The 23896-nt window shown below is 50.1% G+C and overlaps 1 protein-coding gene across 2 annotated transcripts in view; it reads right to left on the reverse strand.

Annotated features, from left to right (window-relative positions):
* The window catches only part of ano8b (anoctamin 8b), a 173862-nt gene that overhangs the window by 17546 nt on the left and 132420 nt on the right, over positions 1–23896 (reverse strand). The window contains exons 12-14 of one of the 2 annotated variants that reach the window (XM_059638576.1): positions 18136–18210; positions 17690–17845; positions 187–909 (exon numbers count right to left, since the gene is read on the reverse strand). In XM_059638576.1, the coding sequence (XP_059494559.1) occupies positions 187–909; positions 17690–17845; positions 18136–18210 (954 nt within the window). The remainder of the gene's footprint in view (positions 1–186; positions 910–17689; positions 17846–18135; positions 18211–23896) is intronic. The other variant, XM_059638577.1, reaches the window with a different exon arrangement.

The raw sequence follows: 23896 nt of genomic DNA on the forward strand, positions 1-23896 counted from the left end.
ACAGGGCGGGGCGGGGTTTTACAGGGCGGGGCGGGGTTTTACAGGGCGGGGTTTTACAGGGTGGGGTGTGGTTTTACAGGGCGGGGTTTTACAGGGTCGGGTGTGGTTTTACAGGGCGGGATTTTACAGGGTGGGGTGGGGTTTTACAGGGCAGGGCGGGGTTTTACAGGATTGACCAGCACTGACCTCATACTTTTGCATGCAGCTCTCAATCTCTCCTTGGGTTAAAGGAGCATCATCGTAATCATCCGGTGGGTCCATCCAGGAGAGCCTATTGCTGGCAGGCTCACTATTCTCTCCCTGCACCATGTCCTTCTCCTTTCTCCTGTGTCTCAGCATCACACTCAGCTCCTTCCCATCCTCTCCACCGTCACCATCATCAGTCTCCATCTTCGCATCGTGCTCACACAGTTCAAACACTAGTCCCCCCTCAGCCCCTCGCTCCACCAGGATCGGACTGCCTTCCTCCATTAGCATCCCTTGTAAGAGTCCCTCCATCTCACAGTTCCTCTCTTCCTTCACGCCCTTCTGCCCACTCCCAGCAAAACTCACTTTCTTGGAGAGGCGAAGACCGCAGTCCAAGACACTATCCTTGTCTCCTTCCTCATCGTTTGGCTGCTCCTCCTCCTCAGGAGCCCCACAAGCCCCGTTTTCACACTTGTGTTCCTGCTCCTGGTTCCCGTTTTCCCGGTTGGGGTCCGGTTGTCCTGTCCGGTCTTCACCTGCTGTGTGTGTGCTCTCGCTGACCTCCCTGGCCTGTCCCGGGGAGTACCTGAACAGGTTGGTCAGCATCCTGACTGTCACCTGGAGGGTGAGGTGTCCCTGCTTGTATTTCGCATAGAACATGGGCTGCAGAACCTCCTTCACATTCAGGATGATCTGCCTGGTTATTAAAAGAGCAGCCAACATCTGTCAGCAGAAAGATGATAGAACAAGGATAAAAATCTCACCATTGCAGTTGTTCACACACACCAGCTGTCAACATTTTTTTATTCACTTTGGAATGTCGGTGTCACAGGCTGGGCCCAGTATTTATTGCCCATGTCTAATTGTCCTTTGAGAAGGTGATGGTGAGCTGCCTTTTTAAAACCTGCATGCAGTCCGTTTGGTGGATCGGTCCCCACTTCCCAAACCCTCAGCAGTTTGCATCTTTTACTCAGCCCCATACAATCATCTGCAATGTCCGTAGATATTGTTTCAGAAAATACAGGTTACACACGCACACACACACGGAATCCGTTTTGACACACTGTTTCTAATCCTGCATTTGACTGAATATTCCCATTTTATTGTATTCCTATTTAATTCCCTTCCCTCCGTGTGACTGGCCTCTGAATGGTCCCGTCACGCTGCAGATCTTGTAAATTACAAGTGATTCTTTGAGCAGGGCTGATGTCGTTACTGCATTCCCCTTGCTTGGGTTATGTATGTAGTTGCTGCAGTCTGTGCTTTCTTTATAACCTTTCTATGTAGTATTGCTGCTAATTCTCACTCCCCGACCCAATCATATCTCCCATCCTAACCCGTCCCTGTGAAATCCCCAATGAATATTCATCATTTGCAGCATATTTATAATCATCTTTCCTATTATTAATACTTCTCAGTTGCAATGAGCCATCTTTAACAAACCAAACGGAATTACCTGCTCCTGCTGTAATCCATACAGATAAAGACCGAATACCAGGAAGTATAATGACCTGAAGGGCTTGATTTTTAGCTGGCGCATATACAATTGGCCTCTTCCTGTGTCAGTATCCCTCTCTGATTCTCAGATCATTTCTTTGGAAATATCTCAAAGTCTTCCAAATACTCCAGTACCTACCAGAGATCCAAAACCCCACTCTCCATGCAGAGCTGAGGGAATGCGGAACTGTTTCAGGTGCCGTCGATAAGATCAGACATTAAACCCCACATCTGCACCAGCCCCTCCTGTTTTTATTCCCTCTTTAATCAGATCAGCTGATCACTGGACTCCTCATTGTAGGGTCTTACTGTGTGTAAATTGGCTGTCATTTTTCTTACATTGCTTCACTGAGAACATTAAAACTTGCGTCAATGGCTGTAAGTCCATGTGATGGTCTGAGGCTGTGAATGGCGCTACAGAAATTCATGTCTTTTTTACAGCGTTGAATGTGTGTCAGTTTGGTCTGCACATTCTTCTATAACTGCCTCACATGTCCCTGTCTCTGTAACCCTGCTCAAGGCCACAATGTCTACAGTCTTAACCCAGCTTATTGAATCTGAATGTTACCCTCAATTCCTCACAAAACTGTTCAGTCAAAGGAAACAGCTGGTTGTTAGCTCTGAGCGTAGGTCAGGAGAAACAGAGAGTCAGGATGGGGGAGGTGAAGAGGTGGAGGAGGTGAGAGAGGAGGCAGTCGAAGAGGTGATGGAGGATGTGAGTGAGAAAATGGGGAGGAGGTGAGTGAGGAGTCAAGTGAGGAAGTAAGGGAGGGAGTGGAAGAAGAGGTGAGGGAGGGAGTGGGGGAAGCGGTGAGGGAGGGATGGGAGGAAGAGTTGAGGGAGGGAGTGGAGGAAGAGGTGAGGGAGGGAGTGGAGGAGGAGGAGAGGGAGGGAGTGGAGGAAGAGGGTTCAGGGAGAGTGAAGACTGTACAGCCTGCAGTGGGCGAAGAATGCAGATCCCCACCTGCCCTCAAAAGAGGCAGTTAGGAACAGGCCGGCCAGGGAGCCCCCACATTCCCATGACGGAATAAATGAAGAGGGGAGATAAATGCAGAAAGAGAATAAACGGGAGGGGAGGAGAGAGAGGCAGTTTCTTACTCACTAAACAAATTATCCATGGTACCGAAAGAACCAGGTAAATCAACATTCAGTGCAGCCGTTGCCTCTGCCACTCATTTCTCTCCCAATGCCCCACCCTCCATCTCCCCCTCCCCTCTCCCTGTCTTCTCACCCACCTCCACTTCTCTCTGCTTACCCTCCCCCTCTCCTCCCCGACCTCACTTCTCCCTCCTCTCACTGTCAGGCTGCGGAATTTCTAGTTTGGGGTAAAGACAGAATTCAGATGAAAACATGTTTCCCTTCCTGCTCTGCCATCCCTGACGATGCAGGGTGTGTAGTTAGTGCTGACTCAGGGCAATGAAAGGCTGCACTGCAGTGTGCTGGTTCGGAGCGGCAGCATCGTGGTCTCTGTGCTTATCACACACACAGGCCTGAGACTGAGGCACGGACCCAGTTAGGGACTGACTAAGGCCCGGGGGCTGGGGTACGGTCCCAGTGAGGGACTGACTAAGGCCCAGGGCCCGGGGCACGGTCCCAGTGAGGGACTGACTAAGGCCCAGGGCCCGGGGCACGGTCCCAGTGAGGGACTGACTAAGGTCCAGGGGCCGGGGCACAGTCCCAGTGAGGGACTGACTAAGGCCCGGGGGCTGGGGCACGGTCCCAGTGAGGGACTGACTAAGGCCCAGGGGCCAGGGCACGGTCCCAGTGAGGGACTGACTAAGGCCCAGGGGCCAGGGCACGGTCCCAGTGAGGGACTGACTAAGGCCCGGGGGCTGGGGCACGGTCCCTGTTAGGGACTGACTAAGGCCCGGGGGCCAGGGCACGGTCCCAGTTAGGGACTGACTAAGGCCCGGGGGCTGGGGCACGGTCCCAGTGAGGGACTGACTAAGGTCCAGGGGCCAGGGCACGGTCCCAGTGAGGGACTGACTAAGGTCCGGGGGCCAGGGCACGGGCCCAGTTAAGGACTGACCAGTCCCAGTTAGGAACTGACTAAGGCCCAGGGCCCGGGGCACGGTCCCAGTTAGGGACTGACTAAGGCCGGGGAGGCGGGGCACAGTCCCAGTGAGGGACTGGCTAAGGCCCAGGGGCTGGGGAATGGTCCCAGTTAGGGACTGACTAAGCCCAGGGGCCGGGCCACGGTCCCAGTGAGGGACTGACTAAGGCCCAGGGGCCGGGGCACGGGCCCAGTTAAGGACTGACCGGTCCCAGTTAGGAACTGACTAAGGCCCAGGGCCCGGGGCACAGTCCCAGTTAAGGACTGACTAAGGTCGGGGAGGCGGGGCACAGTCCCAGTGAGGGACTGGCTAAGGCCCGGGGCTGGGGAATGGTCCCAGTTAGGGACTGACTAAGGCCCAGGGTCCAGGGCACGGTCCCAGTGAGGGACTGACTAAGGCCCGGGGGCTGGGGCACGGTCCCTGTTAGGGACTGACTAAGCCCAGGGGCGCGGACATGGTCCCGGTTAGGGACTGACTAAGGTCCAGGGGCTGGGGCACGGTCCCAGTTAGGGACTGACTAAGGCCAGGGGTGGGGACATGGTCCCAGTTAGGGACTGACTAAGGCCCAGGGGTCGGGGCACGGGCCCAGTGAAGGACTGACTAAGGCCCGGGGGTCGGGGCATGGTCCCAGTGAAGGACTGACTAAGGCCCACATCTTTGCCAATGACTACAGGAAACCAGTCATTCTCGCCAAGACGTCAAGACACAATGCTGAGAGTTTTAACCCCAATTCTGTTCTCAAGCAGATGCTCTCTCTGACCAGGACGTGGGCGAGAGTACAGGCACCATTGCCAGCGTAGGGAACGGCCAATAGGTGTTGGATAGAAGGGGTTACTCCATAGCAGGTTAAGGGTCAGGTTAGTGGTAGAGGTGCAACAGGTTAAGGATTAATTAGTGGCAAAAGTGTTGCTGGTTAATGATTGGTTAGTTGTAGAGGAGTAGCGACAGTGTAGTGAAGGGGAGGTGATGGCTAGTGTTAATCCTGAGACCCAGATAATGCTCAGGGAACCTGGGTTTGAATCTGAGTTCAATTTTTTAAAAAATCTGGGAGTAAGAGTCTAATTATGACTAATTATGAATTAATTCCTGGTAAATTGTCGTAAAAACCCATCTGGTTCACTAAAGTCTTTTAGGGAAGGAAATTTAACTTCTTTACCTGGTCTGGCCTACATGTGGCTCCAGACCAACAGCTGGCCTAAGCCAGTGACACACACGTCCCGTGAATTAAGGGAAAAAATGTATAAAGCTGGTTAAGAATTGCCTATTTTGTATTTTTTAATGTGCACAGCACATTGACTGTGACCAGCAGCTCAGACTCAGTCCCTGATCTTGGGGGGATCCTAAATCCCCTGGTTATTTTCACTTTTGTTTTGCTTTTCCCCCGCCTCCTTACACTACCACTGCAGTGTTTATATTAGGATTGGTTAGTGATAGAGGTATGCCTGGTTAAGCACTAGTTAATGGGAGTGACTGGTTAAGGATTTGTTAGCAGTAAGGGAGCAGCTGGTCAGTGACGGTGTGTGGCTGGTTAAGCCTTAGATAATGTGAGTGACTGGTTAAGGATTAGTTAGCAGTAAGGGAGTGGCTGGTTAAGGATTAGTTAGCAGTAGGGGAGTGGCTGGTTCAGGGCTGGTTAGTGATGGGGGTGTGGCTGGTTAAGCATTAGGTAGTGGGACTGACTCGTTAAGAATTAGTTATCAGTAGCAGAGTAGCTGGTTAAGGATTAGTTAGCAGCAGGGGAGCGGCTGGTTAGAGATGGGGGTCTGCCTAGTATTACTGACCCTGGTCTGACATACATCTTGAGACTTCACCACATGACCTTCCATCTCTTAACGTCCCACTTGGTCAGATAGGTTCTTCCCCACTCCACTGCCTCGATAAAAGATTAACTATATTTTTATCACTCAAGGCAAAACATTGATTCTGCTTTCTCTCCACAGATGCTGCCAGACCTGTTCTGTTTTTTTTAAACTGATTTACAGCGCCCACAGTTCTTTCAGTTTTTAACGTACCTGCTGTTAAGGATTAGTTAGCAGCAGTTAGGGTGGTGAATCTATGGAATTCCCTGCCCGCTGAAGCAGTTGAGCATTCCTCATGGAAGGTTTTTAAGGCAAAGATAGATTCTAGAACAGTAGCGGAATTACAGATTGTGGTGAGCAGGAGGGTAAGAGAAGCTGAGTCCATGAAAAGGTCAGCCATGATCATCTTGAATGGGCGAGCAGGCTCGACGGGCCAGATGGCCTGTTCCTGCTCCTATTTGTTATGTTCATTCATTCGTGGGATACGGGAGTCGCTGGCTGGACAAGCATTTATTGCCCATCCATAATTACCCTGAACTGCCTTCTTGAATAAAACTGAGTGTCTGGCTCAGTCATTTCAGAAGTTAGTGTTAACCCTTTCGTTGTGGGTCTGGAGTCACATGTAGGCCAGACCAGTTGGGGATGGCAGATCCATCCTTGAAGGGGTATTAGTGAACCGGATGGGTATGCATGATCATCCCGTAGTTTAAGTGCCTTCATTATTGAGTCTGGTTTCTCTTAATTTCAGAATTATTTTTTTCTTCTGTTATATGCCCAGAAGTGCTCTTACACACATCAGAACGGTTTATTTCAGATTTGTTTAATTAATTTTAAACTCGACCATTGGCTGTGATGGGAACTGAACCCATACTCTTGATGGTTAGTTCCAATCTTTGAATTCCTGCTCCTTTAGAACTCAGTCATTGTTTCAGGATCATGGTCCAGGCACCTGGTGGGTTAGGGGTATCCTAAACTACCCCCAAATCAGCTGCTCTTACTTTTGAGCAGTGACTACGTTTCACTGACTGTGCAGGTGGTACCCAGGTGAAAGGAGACGCCGGGGTCAATTCAGTGGAGGGGGGGGAGAAGGTGTTTGCATTTATATAGCACCCCTCATATCGCAAAGGCTTTTACAACCAATGAGGTACACTGTTGGGAGCAGAGTCACTGTTGTAATGTAGGAAACACAACAGGGTCAAGTTGTGCAGAGCAAGATCCCACAAACATTAGCTGCAGTGACGCCCTGTTAATTGGTTTTGTTGATGTTGCTCGCCTTGAAGTGAGAAAGAAGGCAGCTGGGCAGGAGCACACATCTTGAAGTTTGACCAGTGCTCACTGACGCACTGAGGATTGTATGGGGCTGGGTATAGAGGCTGATTACTGGCATCCATCTAAATGCAACAGAAACAACAGAGCTGTCATGGCACAGTCCTGATGAAGACAACGAAAAGCGAGGGATCATTTTACTCATTTTGCACAGCCTTTAGCAGAATCGAAGAGATCAAGGCTTCACGACCCAACTACTGCAAGAAAAAGATTCAGAGCAAACATTTCTTTGGACTTTGCGTTGGGGATCTCTGACAGGAAATTCTCTCTAAACTGGGATTGAGAATCCGGACTCTCCCCAAGAGATTACTCAATAGTTCCTGACAGGAAGGGCCATTCAGCTCATTACAACTCACCTCACACCGAGGGAGACTCGCCCCGCGCCGAGGGACCCCGCCCCGTGCAGAGGGAGACAAGACTTGCGCCGAGGGAGACCCGCCCCGCACTGAGGGAGACCCGCCCCGCACTGAGGGAGACCCCCCCGGCACTGAGGGAGATGAGACTTGCCCCGCACTGAGGGAGACCCCCCCGGCACTGAGGGAGACGAGACCCGCCCCGCACTGAGGGAGATGAGACTCGCCCCGCACCGAGGGAGATGAGACTCACCCCGCACTGAGGGAGACGAGACCCGCCCCGCACCGAGGGAGACGAGACCCGCCCCGCACCGAGGGAGACGAGACTCGCCCCGCACCGAGGGAGACGAGACTCGCCCCGCACCGAGGGAGATGAGACTCGCCCCGCACTGAGGGAGACAAGACTCACCCCGCACTGAGGGAGGCGAGACCCGCCCCGCACCGAGGGAGACCCGCCCCGCACTGAGGGAGATGAGACCCGCCCCGCACTAAGGGAGACCCGCCCCGCACTGAGGGAGACAAGACTCGCCCCGCGCAGAGGGAGACGAGACCCACCCCGCACCGAGGGAGACCCGCCCTGCACTGAGGGAGATGAGACCCGCCCTGCACTGAGGGAGATGAGACCCGCCCCGCACTGAGGGAGATGAGACCCGCCCCGCACCGAGGGAGACGAGACTCGCCCCGCACTGAGGGAGACGAGACCCGCCCCGCACCGAGGGAGACCCGCCCCGCACCGAGGGAGACGAGACTCGCCCCGCACTAAGGGAGACCCGCCCCGCACTGAGGGAGACAAGACTCGCCCCGCGCAGAGGGAGACGAGACCCACCCCGCACCGAGGGAGACCCGCCCCGCACTGAGGGAGACAAGACTCGCCCCGCGCAGAGGGAGACGAGACCCACCCCGCACCGAGGGAGACCCGCCCCGCACTGAGGGCGATGAGACCCGCCCTGCACTGATGGAGATGAGACCCGCCCCGCACTGAGGGAGATGAGACTCGCCCCGCACCAAGGGAGACCCGCCCCGCGCAGAGGGAGGCAAGACTCGCCCCGCGCAGAGGGAGACGAGACCCGCCCCGCACCGAGGGAGACCCGCCCCGCACTGAGGGAGATGAGACCCGCCCCGCACTGAGGGAGATGAGACCCGCCCCGCACTGAGGGAGACGAGACCCGCCCCGCACCGAGGGAGACCCGCCCCGCACCGAGGGAGACCCGCCCCGCACCGAGGGTCCCCGCCCTGCACCGAGGAAGACTCGCCCTGCACTGAGGGAGACCCGCCCCGCACTGAGGGCGATGAGACTCGCCCCGCAACGAGGGAGACCCGCCCCGCACTGAGGGAGATGAGACCCGCCCCGCACTGAGGGAGACGAGACCCGCCCCGCACCGAGGGAGACCCGCCCCGCACTGAGGGAGATGAGACCCGCCCCGCACTGAGGGAGACCCGCCCCGCACTGAGGGAGATGAGACCCGCCCCGCGCAGAGGGAGACCCGCCCCGCACTGAGGGAGATGAGACCCGCCCCGCACCGAGGGAGACCCGCCCCGCACCGAGGGTCCCCGCCCTGCACCAAGGGAGACTCGCGCCGCACCGAGGTTCCCCGCCCCGCACTGAGGGTCCCTGCCCCGCGCCGAGGGGGCCCCGCCCCTGCCTCCACAGTGTCCCCTCACTTCTCAAGTTGAAAAGGAAGTTTCCGTCTCCAGTTTTTTGATCGGGAAGCTTTTGCATTTGCTGCAGTTTGGACATAAACAAAAGGTCCACCCTTTGTTGCGATTCCACCTCAGGCATCATCAGGGAGTCGCAAAATACTTTACCTCTAATGGAAAGCTTTTATGTGTCTCTGTCCATTTCCACCCTGCCACACCCCTAACTAACCTTAACCTGCCACACCCCTACTGCTAACTAACCTTAACCAGCCACACCCCTAACTAACCTTAACCAGCCACACCCCTACTGCTAACTAACCTTAACCTGCCACACCCCTAAGTAACCTTAACCAGCCACACCCCTACTGCTAACTAACCTTAACCCACCACACCCCTAACTAACCTTAACCAGCCACACCCCTAACTAACCTTAACCAGCCACACTCTTACTGCTAACTAACCTTAACCTTCCACACGCCTAACTAACCTTAACCAGCCATCCCTTACTGCTAACTAACCTGAACCAGCCACACCCCTAACTAACCTTAACCTGCCACACCCCTACTGCTAACTAACCTTAACCTGCCACACCCCTAACTAACCTTAACCAGCCACACCCCTACTGCTAACTAACCTTAACCCGCCACACCCCTAACTAACCTTAACCAGCCACACCCCTAACTAACCTTAACCAGCCACACTCCTACTGCTAACTAACCTTAACCTTCCACACGCCTAACTAACCTTAACCAGCCATCCCTTACTGCTAACTAACCTGAACCAGCCACACCCCTAACTAACCTTAACCTGCCACACCCCTACTGCTAACTAACCTTAACCTGCCACACCCTTACTGCTAACTAACCTTAACCAGCCACACCCCTACTGCTAACTAACCTTAACCAGCCATACCCCTAACTAACCTTAACCAGCCATACACCTACTGCTAACTAACCTTAACCTGCCACACCCTTACTGCTAACTAACCTTAACCTGCCATACCCCTACTGTTAACTGATCTTATCCAGTCACACCCATACTGCTAACTAATCTTAATGAGCCACACACCTACTGCTAACTAACCTTAACTAGCCACACCCATAGTGCTAACTAACCTTAACTAGCCACACCCATACCACTAGTCAATTCTTCACCAGCTGCAAATTTACCCTTACCTAATCTCTTAACAAACACACTCCCACCACTAACTAATTCTTAACTAGCCACACTTCTACTGCTAACTAATTCTTAACCAGCCATAAACCCATTGCTAACTAATCCTCAACCAGCCACTCCTCTAACACTAGGGCAAATTTTGATGGAATTAGACAGGAGTTTGCACAGACAAATTGGAGCAGTTTGTTTGCAGGCAAAGTGACCACCAGCAAGAAGGTGGTGGTGGGGGGGGGGGGGGGGGGCGCGTTTAAAAGTGTGAACAGCTAGAGTTCAGGGGTGTATGTTCCTGTGAGGGTGAAGGGCAAAGTTGGCAGGAGTAGGGAACCCTGGATAACAAGCAATATTAAAGCTTTGACCAGAAAAAAGGAGGCATGGCTCAGGTCCAGGTAGCTGGGATTAAGGGAATCCCTGGAGGTATATCTAGGGAATACAGGAGTTTACTGGAAAGGAAATCAGGATGGCGAAAATGAGGCATGAGATAGATTTGGTTGAGAAGATTAGTGTGAATCCAAAGAGATTCTTTAAGTATATTAAAGGGAAAAGAATAACTGGAGAGAGAATACAACCCCTCAAGGACCAAAGTGAACAGGTATGTTTGGAACCGCAGGAGATGGGCGAGGTCCTCAATGAATATTTCACCTCTGTGTTTACATGAAGACTTGGGAAAGTTAGTGGTGATATCTAGGGTACAGTCCATATCACAGCAGAGGAGGTTTTGGAATTATTAGAATGTATGAATGTGGATAAATCTGCTGGTTCTGACCAGATATATCCAAGAACTCTGCAAGAGGCTAGAGAAGAAATTGTGGGAGCTCTGGTCGATATATTTGCATCATCGTTAGCCATGGGTGAGGTCCCAGAAGACTGGAGGGTGATGAATGTTTTGCCCTTATTCAAGAAGGGCTGCGAAGAAAAACCTGGGAATTATAGACCAGTAAGTTTAACATCTGTGGGAGGTCAGTTACTGGAGAAGATTCTGAGGGATGAGGTATCCATGCATTTGGAGAGACAGGGTTTGAGTAGGATAGTCAGCATGGCTTCGTGTGTGGGGGATCATGCGTCAAAACTCTGCTAGAGTTCTTTGATAAAGTGACCAGGAAGGTCGATGACAGCAGGGGAGCAGGCATAGTCTATACTGATTTCAGTAAGGTCTTTGATAAGGTTCCATGTGGTAGGCTGCTCTGGAAGGTTAGCTCACATGGATTCCAGGGAAAGCTGGCAAATTGGATACACGTTTGACTTGATGGTAGGAAGCAGAGAGTAATAGTGGAAGGATGTTTGTCGGAGTGGAGGCCTGTCACTAGTGTATGCCTCAGGGGTTGGTGCTGGGCCCATTGCTGTTTGTTATCCATATCAATGATTTGGATGAGAATGTACTAGGCATGATAAGTAAGTTTGTGGATGACACTAAGGTAGGTAGTATTGTGGACAGTGAGGAAGGTTATTAGAAATTGCAGCAGGATCTTGATCGGCTGGGGAAGTGGGCCGTGAAATGCCAAACAGAGTTTAATATAGATAAGTGTGAGGTGTTGCGTTTTGGAAAGTCAAATCCAGGTAGGAGTTTCATTGTGAATGGTAGAACCTTGAGGAGTGCCGTGGAACGGAAGGACCTTGGAGTTCAGGTGCACGGTTCTCTGAAAGTGGAGTCACAGCTAGACAGGGCAGTGAAGAAGGCTTTTGGCACACTGACCTTCATCAGTCGGGGCATTGTGTACAGGAGTTGGGAAGTTATGTTGCAGTTGTACAGGATGTTGGTGAGGCCGCGCTTGGGGTATTGTGTTCAGTTTTGGTCACCTTGCTATAAGAAGGATGTTATTAAACAGGAAAGAGTGCAGAAGAAATTTACAAGGATGCTGCCAGGACTCAAGGGATTGAGTTACAGGGAGAGGCTGGACAAGCTAAGACCTTTTTCTTCAGAGATTAGGAGACAGAGGGACAATTTTATAGAAGTGTATAAGATCATGAGAGGCGTGGATAAAAATTGATAAATCTCCTGGCCCCGATGGGCTACATCCTAGAGTTCTGAGGGAGGTGGCTGAGGAAATAACGGAGGCTTTGGTCGTGATCTTTCAAAAGTCACTGGAGTCAGGGAAAGTCCCAGATGATTGGAAAATTGCTGTTGTAACCCCCTTGTTTAAGAAAGAATCAAGGCAAAAGATGGAAAATTATAGGCCGATTAGCCTAACCTCGGTAGTTGGTAAAATTCTAGAATCCATTGTCAAGGATGAGATTTCTAAATTCCTGGAAGTGCAGGGTCAGATTAAAACAAGTCAGCATGGTTTTAGTAAGGGGAGGTCGTGCCGGACAAACCTGTTAGAATTCTTTGAAGAGGTAACAAGTAGTTTAGACCAGGGAAACCCAGTAGATGTTATCTGTCTAGACTTCCAAAAGGCCTTTGATACAGTGCCTCATGGGAGGCTGCTGAGCAAGGTGAGGGCCCATGGTGTTCGAGGTAAGCTACTGGCTTGGATTGAGGATTGGCTGTCTGACAGAAGGCAGAGAGTTGGGATAAAAGGCTCTTTTTTGGAATGGCAACCGGTGACGAGTGGTGTCCCACAGGGTTCAGTGTTGGGGCCGCAGCTGTTCACCTTATATATAATGATCTAGATGAAGGGACTTGGGGCATTCTAGCGAAGTTTGCCAATGATACAAAGATAGGTGGATAGGCAGGTAGTACTGAGGAGGTGGGGAGGCTGCAGAAATATTTAGACAGTTTAGGAGAGTGGTCCAGGAAATGGCTGATGAAATTCAATGTGAGCAAATGTGAGGTTTTGCACTTTGGACAAAAGAATACAGGCATGGACTATTTTCTAAATGGTGAGAAAATTCGCAAATCAGAAGTGCAAAGGGATCTGGGAGTGTTGGTCCAGGATTCGCTAAAAGTTAACTTGCAGGTAGAGTCTGTAATTAAGAAAGCGAATGTAATGTTGTCATTTATCTCAAGAGGGTTGGAATATAAAAGCAGCGATGTGCTTCTGAGGCTTTATAAATCTCTAGTTAGGCCCCATTTAGAATACTGTGTCCAATTTTGGGCCCCACACCTCAGGAAGGACATACTAGCCCCGGACCGTGTCCAGCGGAGATTCACATGGATAATCCCTGGAATGGTAGGTTTAATGTATGATGAATGGCTAAGGATCCTGGGGTTGTACTCAGTAGAGTTTAGAAGGTTGAGGGGAGGTCTAATAGAAACTTACAAGATAATGTATGGCTTAGAAGGGTGGACGCTAGGAAGTTGTTTCCATTAGACGGGGAGACTAGGACCCATGGGCACAGCCTTAAAATTAGAGGGGGTAAATTTAAAACTGAAATGAAGAGACATTTCTTCAGCCAGAGAGTGGTGGGCCTGTGGAATTCATTGCCACGGAGTGCAGTAGAGGCCGGGATGTTAAATGTCTTCAAGGCAGAGATTGATAAATTCTTGATCTCACAAGCAATCAAAGGCTATGGGGAGAGTGCAGGGAAGTGGAGTTGAAATGCCCATCAGCCATGATTAAGTGGCATAGTGGACTTGATGGGCCGAATGGCCTTACTTCCACTCCTATGTCTAATGGTCTTATGGATAGGGTGAATGCACTCAGTCTTTTTCCCAGGGTTAGGAAATCAAGTACTAGAAGGTATCAGTTTAAGGTAAGAGGGGAAAGGCTACATGGGAACCTGAGGAGCAACATTTTTACACAGAGGGTGGTGTGCATAAAGATTGAGCTGCCAGGAGAAGAGGTCGAGGTGGGTACATTAACAACATTCAAAAGGCACGTGGACAAAAACATGGATAGGAAAGGTCTAGAAGGATATGGACCAAATGCAGGGAAGTGAGGTTAGTGTGGATGGACATTTTGGTTGGCATGGACCAGTTTAGGTCAAAGGGCCTCTCTCCCTGCTGAGGACTCTATGAGTATAATCCTTACACAGCCATGTCTCTTTCTGTAATTTAGGGAGAGACGGAATTATGACAGAAAGTCTAGGTTTTGTTCGAGAGATAAGGACATTGGAATAACTCCCGTGCTCTTGTCCAACGAAGTGTGTCTGCAATCTTCCACAGCAATCAGAGAAGGCAGACTGGGCTTCGTATTTATGTCTCGTCATTGAAGATGCCACCTCAGAAAAAGCACTGCTCCCTCAGTCTTGCACTGGGAATGCCAATGGAATTGTGTGCTGGAGTTGGGCTTGATCCCATGGCCACTGAGCCAGGATAACATAGTGTCCAGTTCTGGTCGCCCTATTATAGGAAAGATGAGGAGGCTTTGGAGAGGGTGCAAAGGAGGTTTACCAGGATGCTGCCTGGATTGGAGGGCTTGTCTTAGGAGGAGAGGTTGACTGAGCTTGGATTTTTCTCTCTGGAGAGAAGGAGGAAGAGAGGTGACCTGATCGAGGTGTACAAGGTAATGAGAGGCATTGATAGAGTCAATAGCCAGAGACTTTTCCCCAGGGCAGGATTGACTGCCACGAGGGGTCATAGTTTTAAGGTGTTAGGAGGAAGGTATAGAGGAGACGTCAGAGGGAGGTTCTTCACCCAGAGAGTTGTAAGTGCACGGAATAGTTTACCAGTGGTAGTCGTGGAAGCGGAGTCATTAGTGACATTTAAGCGACTGCTGGACATGCACATGGACAGCAGTGAATTGAGGGGAATGTAGGTTAGGTTATTTTATTTTTGGATTAGGAATATTCCACGGCACAACATCGTGGGCCAAAGGGCCTGTACTGTGCTGTACTTTTCTATGTTCTATTCTACGTTCTATGTCTTGCTGAGAGAGATCTTACCAACCTTCTAAACTCGTACTGACCCAGCTATTCACCAGGATTTCACACATTGTTGACAATCCCTGTAAACACGAGCAATATGCGCGGTGCCTGTCACATGTGTTATGCCAGATCACTCTCCCTTGCAGACAAATCACTCAGTCAGACACACAACAGCCTTATACAGGTCTGGCAAACAGCTCATGCTTTGCCTGGCTCACTGTCCAAAGTGTTAGAGCTGGAAGGAGGCCAATCTTACAGAGTTGCTGTTCATTGTTAGAGGACAATGTATTCCTGTATCAGCCTTTTACATGCAACATGGCCCCTTGGACTTTGCAAAAGATGCAGAGTTGCTTTTTTAAACAAAGAAACTTATGCAGCGTTTGCCCAGATTTGCTGTGCTTGCCATACAGGCTTGTCAAAAAACAGTCCCAGACACTGTATCATTCCATTCATTCATTCCGTGCTCCCACACCATCAGCTGGATCCTCCACTCTATTCTTCCCCTCTTTCAAATCAGCGAACCAGCTGATTCAAACGTTCTGTCTCCCCTCAGCAGTGTTTGACAGGGTTCAATCTGACAGGTCCCGAAAACCCAGGGAGATCCAGTGAACATAAATGGGGGAAATAACTCTATCTGATACAGAACTCTGTAGTGGGGGATGGAGAGGACTGAATCTAATCTGCATTAGTCACTGGCTGTTCAATGAAGCATGGCCCTGCAGGAATGGAAGAGAGTATTGTGTAATGTGAACTTTTACACAAGAACATGGAGTGGGGGGAGATGGACTAGTGGGGTTAACACTGGCAAGCTGACTCAGATTCCACACACTCACTGTATTGAGGTTTCCGTACAATCTCAAACAACTGACTCCAATTAAATAACTCATTGATCAAAATGAGCACAGAGTTTGAGAGAGACACACAGGGTAAGGGGATTCCCCCCACCACAACCACACGCACACACACTGACTCTCACTGGGGTACGGGGTTCCCCCCCACACACACTGACTCTCACTGGGGTACGGGGACCCACACACACACTGACTCTCACTGGGGTATGGGGTCCCCCCCACACACACTGACTCTCACTGGGGTACGGGGTCCCACACACACACTGACTCTCACTGGGGTACAGGGTCCCCCACACACACACACTGACTCTCACTGGGGTACGGGGACCCACACACACACTGACTCTCACTGGGGTACGGGGTCCCCCCCACACACACTGACTCTCACTGGTGTACGGGGTCCCACACACACACACTGACTCTCGCTGGGGTACGGGGACCCACACACACACACTGACTCTCACTGGGGTACGGGGACCCACACACACACTGACTCTCACGGGGGTATGGGGTCCCACACACACACACTGACTCTCACTGGGGTACGGGGTCCCACACACACACTGACTCTCACTGGGGTACAGGGTCCCACACACACACTGACTCTCACTGGGGTACGGGGTCCCACACACACAAAGACTCTCACTGGGGTACGGGGTCCCACACACACACACTGACTCTCACTGGGGTACGGGGACCCACACACACACTGACTCTCACTGGGGTACGGGGTCCCCTCCACACACACTGACTCTCACTGGGGTACGGGGTCCCACACACCCACTGACTCTCACTGGGGTACGGGGTCCCCCCCACACACACTGACTCTCACTGGTGTACGGGGTCCCACACACACACACTGACTCTCGCTGGGGTACGGGGACCCACACACACACACTGACTCTCACTGGGGTACGGGGACCCACACACACACTGACTCTCACGGGGGTATGGGGTCCCACACACACACACTGACTCTCACTGGGGTACAGGGTCCCACACACACAATGACTCTCACTGGGGTACAGGGTCCCACACACTCACACTGACTCTCACTGGGGTATGGGGTACAGGGTCCCACACACACAGTGACTCTCACTGGGGTACAGGGTCCCACACACACACTGACTCTCACTGGGGTACAGCGTCCCACACACACTGACTCTCACTGGGGTACGGGGTCCCACACACACACTGACTCTCACTGGGGTACGGGGTCCCACACACACACACTGACTCTCACTGGGGTACAGCGTCCCACACACACTGACTCTTACTGGGGTACGGGGTCCCACACACTCACACTGACTCTCACTGGGGTATAGGGTCCCACACACACACTGACTCTCACTGGGGTACAGGGTCCCCCCCCACACACACTGACTCTCACTGGGGTACAGGGTCCCACACACACACACTGACTCTCACTGGGGTACGGGGTCCCACACACACTGACTCTCACTGGGGTATGGGGTCCCCCACACACACGCACACTGACTCTCACTGGGGTACAGGGTCACACACACACACACACACACACACACACACACACACACACACACACACACACACACACACACACACACACACACAGTGACTTCCACAAGTCCCACCTCGTGTTTGATTTGGGGAAAGTGGAAAAATATTAAAAGAAAGCCAAGAACAGGCTGTCAAACTGTGAATCCTGACTAAAACACACATTCCTTTTCAGGGGAAAAAGTAAAGAGTGAATGAAAACTAAATATTATAACTTCTGCTATAAATAACGAGAGGGCACTTCGTTCCCCACGTTTGATTCCAATTGCACTCTGGACCTTCCGAAATAATCTGTTTCAGTTACATGGGGAATTGATCGACGTTCCTCTCAATGGGTCAGGATGGCCAATCTGTGGGTAATAGTTTTCTGTTCAGAAAAGGTAGATTTGGAGTTTTTTGATCACGTGCTGCCCTTCGGAAATGAGTATGAGCCTCTGCCAGAAATAAACCAATGGTTTTTGCCTGGAATGAACGCTGCACTGTGCCTCAAACTGCAAAAGCATGCATGAGCAGACCAAGGCTGTTTGTACTTGGCAATGAAGCCATCGAGAGCAGACAATGAAGACCCTGGACGCCATGTTTCGTTTGAAGATGAGGAGGAGATAGATTTTGAGGACAATGTACGGGAGAAGGGCGTCTTTTAGCTGACGGATAAGACTTTTGGACAGGGAGAAGACTATCAACATCTGTGGAGGAGACAGGAAAGAAACAGAGAAATGAAAAGACAAGTGAAATGAAGGATGACCGGACACACAGCTCTGACTCACAACCACTTTGTTCAGGAAGGTGGCTGCAAGAGACGGAGGGTTGCAAACGCGATCAAGATCTTGCAAAGAAGCCCAGTGACAAACCGAAAGACACCTCTGCCTGTGACTGCGCTCCCCCCCCCCCAACCCCCCCAGCACAGAAAGGGCTATTCAGCCCCATTTCTCACAGCATGGAATTCTGCAAATGAGAGGGAGAAATGAGATCTTACCTCTTTGAGGCGCTCCATGTCTTTGAGGTAGAATCCGATGTAGAAAAGACTAAGATATGAATTTACAAACTGAAACTGGGAAGAGAAACAAAATGTAGGATTAGGCTAGTTTCTGCTGCCATTTTGGAAATTACCATCAATCTGCTGCAATTATTGTTCACACTGATGTTCTCCCCATTTATTTTGACGCAGGAGCTAGCCATTGTTGGCCTTCCTGGAGCAGAGGTATTTGGGAGCACATTTCAGATAGCGGCTAAGAGTCAACCATGAGATAGTAGGATCTGCCAAATACTGGAGTCTGAGATAACAAGGTGTAGAGCTGGATGAACAGAGCAGGCCAGCATCAAAGGAGCAGGAAGCCTGACATTTCGAGTCTGGACCATTTTTCAGAAAATGAAGAAGCGTCCAGACCCGAAACGTCAGGCTTCCTGCTCCTCTGATGCTGGCCTGCCGTGTTCCTCCAGCTCTACACCGTGTTACCTAAGAGTCAACTATGTCTTGGACTGCAGCCAAGTGGAGCACAGAATCAGACAGTCATTACAGAAGGAGACCCTTTGGCCCATCATACCTATACTAGTTCTATTACATAGTTTCAGTCTCCTGCCTTTTCCCCATATCCCTGCTCACCATTTCTAGCCAAATAACCTTCCAGTGCCCCTCTCAAATTCCTCAATTGAACCACCCTCCACCACACTCCCAGGTAATGCATTCCATACCCAACTACTCACTGAGTGAGAAAGATTTTTCTCATATCACCCTTGCTTCTTTACAAAAAAAACATTAGTGAGCCAGATGGATTTTTGTATTACAGCAATCAATAGCATGATGATATGTAATAACAGTTTCTAAAGCCAGACTATATATCCAGCCACAGCAACGGCAGATTTCCTCCCATGACTGACATTTGTTATCTGCGACAGTCATGGTCACCTCGTTAATGCTGGTTTTACATTCCATATTTATTCATTCATTTCAAATTCCAGTCGCTGCTTCACTGTGATTTGAGCAATGGTACGGCCCTCTGGATTCCTACTTCAGTGACATCACCACAATACGACTTTCTGCCTTAGTTTGCTGTTGGGAAGGGAGTTACCTGTGGGATATTTGTCTTCATTAGTCAAGATGCAGAGGAGCCAATGGTTGGATAGGGTCACTAGACGAAGGGGCAGTGTGACAAAAGCTTGTGATTTCGAGTAAACTTGATGGGCTACAATCTGGTGTTGTGTGACTTTTGACTTTTATTAGTTAAGGCATTGAATATAAGAGCAGGAAGGTTCTGAAGGAGCTGTATGTAGGACATTACTCGGGCCACAGCTGGAGTACTGTGTGCAGTTCTAGTCTCTGCACTACAGGAAGGATGTGATTGCACTGGACGGGGTGCAGAGGAGAAACACCAGGATGCTGCCTGGGATGGAGCGTTTCAGCTCGGAAGACAGACCGGATAGTCTGGGGTTGATTTCCTTACAGCAGGAACGGCTGGAATTGGGGCGGGAGTCAGATAAGGGGCTGGGGGTGAATGTTCTAAGGGCATTCACAATACAGACAAAGAGAAACTTTCTCCCTGAGTAAAGTCAGCAATCAAGGACACAGTTTTAAGATTAAGGAGTAGGAGGTTTAGAGGGGATTTGAGGAAACATCTTTTACCCAGAGGGTGCTGGAGATCTGGAACTGTCTGCCTGTGAGGTTGGGAAAGGCAGAAATCCTGAAGACATTTAAGTATTTAGATGAGCACCTGAAAAGCAATAACATAAAAGGCCACAGGCAAAGTGCTAGGAAATGGGATGAATGTTTGATGGATCAAAGGACCTCTTTCCATGCTGCACTATCTGTAAGAATGCATCGGCTACAGGATTTTGACCCTGTGGTAGTGAATGAACAGTAATATAAGTCTGAACCACCTACAATTTCCCCTCCAAGCCACCCACTACCTTGGCTTGGGAATATATCGCTGTTCCATCAGTGTCACTGGGTTAAAATCCTGGAATTCCCTCACTAAGGACATTGTGGGACAAACCACAGCACATGGACTGCAGCGGTTCAAGAAGGCAGCTCACCCTCACCTTCTCAAGGGGCAGCTATAGGGATTGGCAAGAAATGCTTGACCAGCCAGTGATACCTATATTCCATGAGTCCATCAAAAAAAACCCACTATGTTAACTGAGGTTTTGACCAGCTGCCCTAAAATCGTCCGATATGGCTATCCTTGTTTGATAGTTCTCTTTTAAGGTGCATTGGGTGGTTTTCCAATAATAACGAAACTCTACAAATGCAAGTTGTTGTTGCAGTCCAGTCACTTTTCAATGTAACAGGATGTAGAGTGAGTCAGGAAACAGGGGAACACGGAACATAGAACATAGAACAATACAGCACAGAACAGGCCCTTCAGCCCTCGATGTTGCGCCAACCTGTGAACTAATCTAAGCCCATCCCCCTACACTATCCCATCATCATTATCCATATGCTTATCCAAGGACTGTTTAAATGCCCCTAATGTGGCTGAGTTAACTACATTGGCAGGCAGGGCGTTCCACGCCCTTACCACTCTCTGAGTAAAGAACCTGCCTCTGATTTCTGTCTTAAATCTATCACCCCTCAATTTGAAGCTATGCCCTCTCGTACAAGCTGAAGTCATCATTCTCGGAAAAAGACTCTCACTGTCCACCCTATCTAATCCTCTGATCATCTTGTATGTCTCTATTAAATCCCCTCTTAGCCTCCTTCTCTCCAATGAGAACAGACCCAAGTCCCTCAGCCTTTCTTCATAGGGCCTGCGCTCCAGACCAGGCAACACCCTGGTAAATCTCCTCTGCACCTTTTCCAATGCTTCCACATCCTTCCTATAATGGGGCGACCAGAACTGCACGCAATATTCCAAATGAGGCCGCACTAGCATTTTGTACAGTTGCAGCTTGACATCACGGCTGCGGAACTCAATCCCTCTACCAATAAAACCTAACACACCGTAAGCTTTCTTAACAGCACTATCAACCTGGGTGGCAACTTTCAGGGATCTATGTACATGGACACCAAGATCCCTCTGCACATCCACACTACCAAGAATCTTTCCATTGATCTGATATTCTGCCTTTCTATTATTCCTCCCAAAGTTAATCAGCTCACATTTATCCATATTAAACTCCATTTGCCACCTTTCAGCCCAATGCTGCAGTTTATCCAAGTCTCCCTGCAACCTGCAACATTCTCCCACACTGTCCACCACTCCACTGACTTTAGTGTCATCTGCAAACTTACTAACCCATCCACCTATGCCTGCGTCCAAGTCATTTATAAAAATGACAAACAGCAGTGGTCCCAAAACAGATCCTTGAGGCACATCACTAGTAACAGCGCTTTGGCTCAGCTGTTGTCTGTGGAGGGTAAAGGTAGGAGACTAGCCACGAGAACACTGCTATTTTGCCAGTTTGAGGCCCAAAAGGCCCAGTATATCTGGAATGAAAGCAGAGTTTATGGTTCTGAATCTGGGTTCAGATCCAGCTGAGAGTGTTGGGGTACAGCCTACTGACTGCAAGGCTCTTACTGCTCACAAAGATGGACAGGGTTTAGCACAGGCTCACCACACCAACTCAGGGGTGAATCAGTGACAAAGGCATCATATAGTGACTGGTGTGAGAAAGACGATGGTTACGTAAACATCCAGTGGGTAACCTCGTCAGGTTAAGACTAAGGCAGAGTGTCTCAGAGGGAAGGAGCTTCACTCTCATCAAGATGCGGCGGTTGCAGCTCTGCCCCACAAGGAATAGGAACACGATTAGGCCATTCAGCCCCTTGAGATCATGGCAGATCAGAAATTTCTTACACTCACTTTTGTCTTAGACATACTGCGTCCAGTTCTGGGCGCCCTATTATAGGAAAGATGTGGATGCTTTGGAGAGGGTTCAGAGGAGGTTTACCAGGATGCTGCCTGGACTGGAGGGCTTATCTTATGAAGAGAGGTTGACTGAGCTCGGTCTCTTTTCATTGGAGAAAAGGAGGAGGAGAGGGGACCTAATTGAGGTATACAAGATAATGAGAGGCATAGATAGAGTTGATAGCCAGAGACTATTTCCCAGGGCAGAAATGGCTAGCACGAGGGGTCATAGTTTTAAGCTGGTTGGTGGAAAGTATAGAGGGGATGTCAGAGGCAGGTTCTTTACGCAGAGAGTTGTGAGAGCATGGAATGCGTTGCCAGCAGCAGTTGTGGAAGCAAGGTCATTGGGGTCATTTAAGAGACTGCTGGACATGCATATGGTCACAGAAATTTGAGGGTGCATCCATGAGGATCAATGGTCGGCACAACATTGTGGGCTGAAGGGCCTGTTCTGTGCTGTACTGTTCTATGTTCTATAAGACAGGAGTGGGAGTAAGGCCATTCGGCCCATCAAGTCCTCTATGCCACTTAATCATGGCTGATGGGCATTTCAACTCCACTTCCCTGCACTCTCCCCATAGCCTTTGATTCCTTGTGAGATCAAGAACTTATCGATCTCTGCCTTGAAGACATTTAACCTCCCGGCCTCTACTGCACTCCGTGGCAATGAATTCCACAGGCCCACCACTCTCTGGCTGAAGAAATGTCTCCTCATTTCAGTTTTAAATTTACCCCCTCTAATTCTAAGGCTGTGCCCATGGGTCCTAGTCTCCCCATCTAACAGAAACAACTTCCTAGCATCCATCCCTTCTAAGCCATACATTATCTTGTAAGTTTCTATTAGATCGCCCCTCAACCTTCTAAAGTATAATGAATACAATCCCAGGATCCTCAGCCGTTCATCGTACGTTAAACCTACGATTCCAGGGATCATCCGTGTGAATCTTTGCTGGACATACTCCAGGGCTAGTATGTCCTTCCTGAGGTGTGGGGCCCAAAATTGGACACAGTATTCTAAATGGGGCCTAACTAGAGCTTTATAAAGTCTCAAAAGCACATCACTGCTTTTATATTCCAACCCTCTTGAGATAAACGACAACATTACATTCGCTGTCTTAATCACGGACTCTACCTGCAAGTTAACTTTTAGAGATTCCTGGACCAACACTCCCAGATCCCTTTGTACTTCTCTTTACGAATTTTCTCACCGTTTAGAAAATAGTCCATGCCTGTATTCTTTTTCCCAAAGTGCAAAATCTCGCATTCGCTCACGTTGAATTTCATCAGCCATTTCCCGGACCACTCTTTGCCCAATAGCCCTCAATTCTCCAACTGATCAAGAATTTTCTATCTCAGCCTTAAATGTACACAAGAACTCTGACCCCACAGCTACTGTGGCCAGGATTGCCAAAGATTCTCCAACCTCAGAGAAGAAATTCCACCTCATCTCTGTCTTAAATTGGTGCCCCATTTTTCTGAGACTATACTGTCTGGTCCCAGACTCTCCCATGATGGGAAACATCCCCTCAGCATTTACCTGCCATGTCACTTAAGAATCCTCTATGTTTCAATGGGATCACCTCTCCTTGTTCTAAATTTCAGAGAGCAGAGTCCCAACGTGTGTAATCTTTGTTCTGAAGACAATCCCTCCATACCAAGGATGATCCCAGTGAACTGTACAGAAGAACACACTGGCAAGTCTCCTCGCTGTGAAGAAGTATCATCATCACAGACACATCAGCACGCTGGGGAAAAGGGATCATCAGTTCAATGAGTGTAGGCACATCACTGAATCAGCGAGAAGGGGGAAAAGCTGAGAGAGAACAGCTACACCAGGTGCTGTTGAGGGGGCCTGGACTTGAACTGGAGTCTGCGATTGGGCTGTGGTTGTAA

Source organism: Stegostoma tigrinum, chromosome 30 (assembly GCF_030684315.1).
Source record: "Stegostoma tigrinum isolate sSteTig4 chromosome 30, sSteTig4.hap1, whole genome shotgun sequence".
NCBI classification, from domain to species: domain Eukaryota; kingdom Metazoa; phylum Chordata; class Chondrichthyes; order Orectolobiformes; family Stegostomatidae; genus Stegostoma; species Stegostoma tigrinum.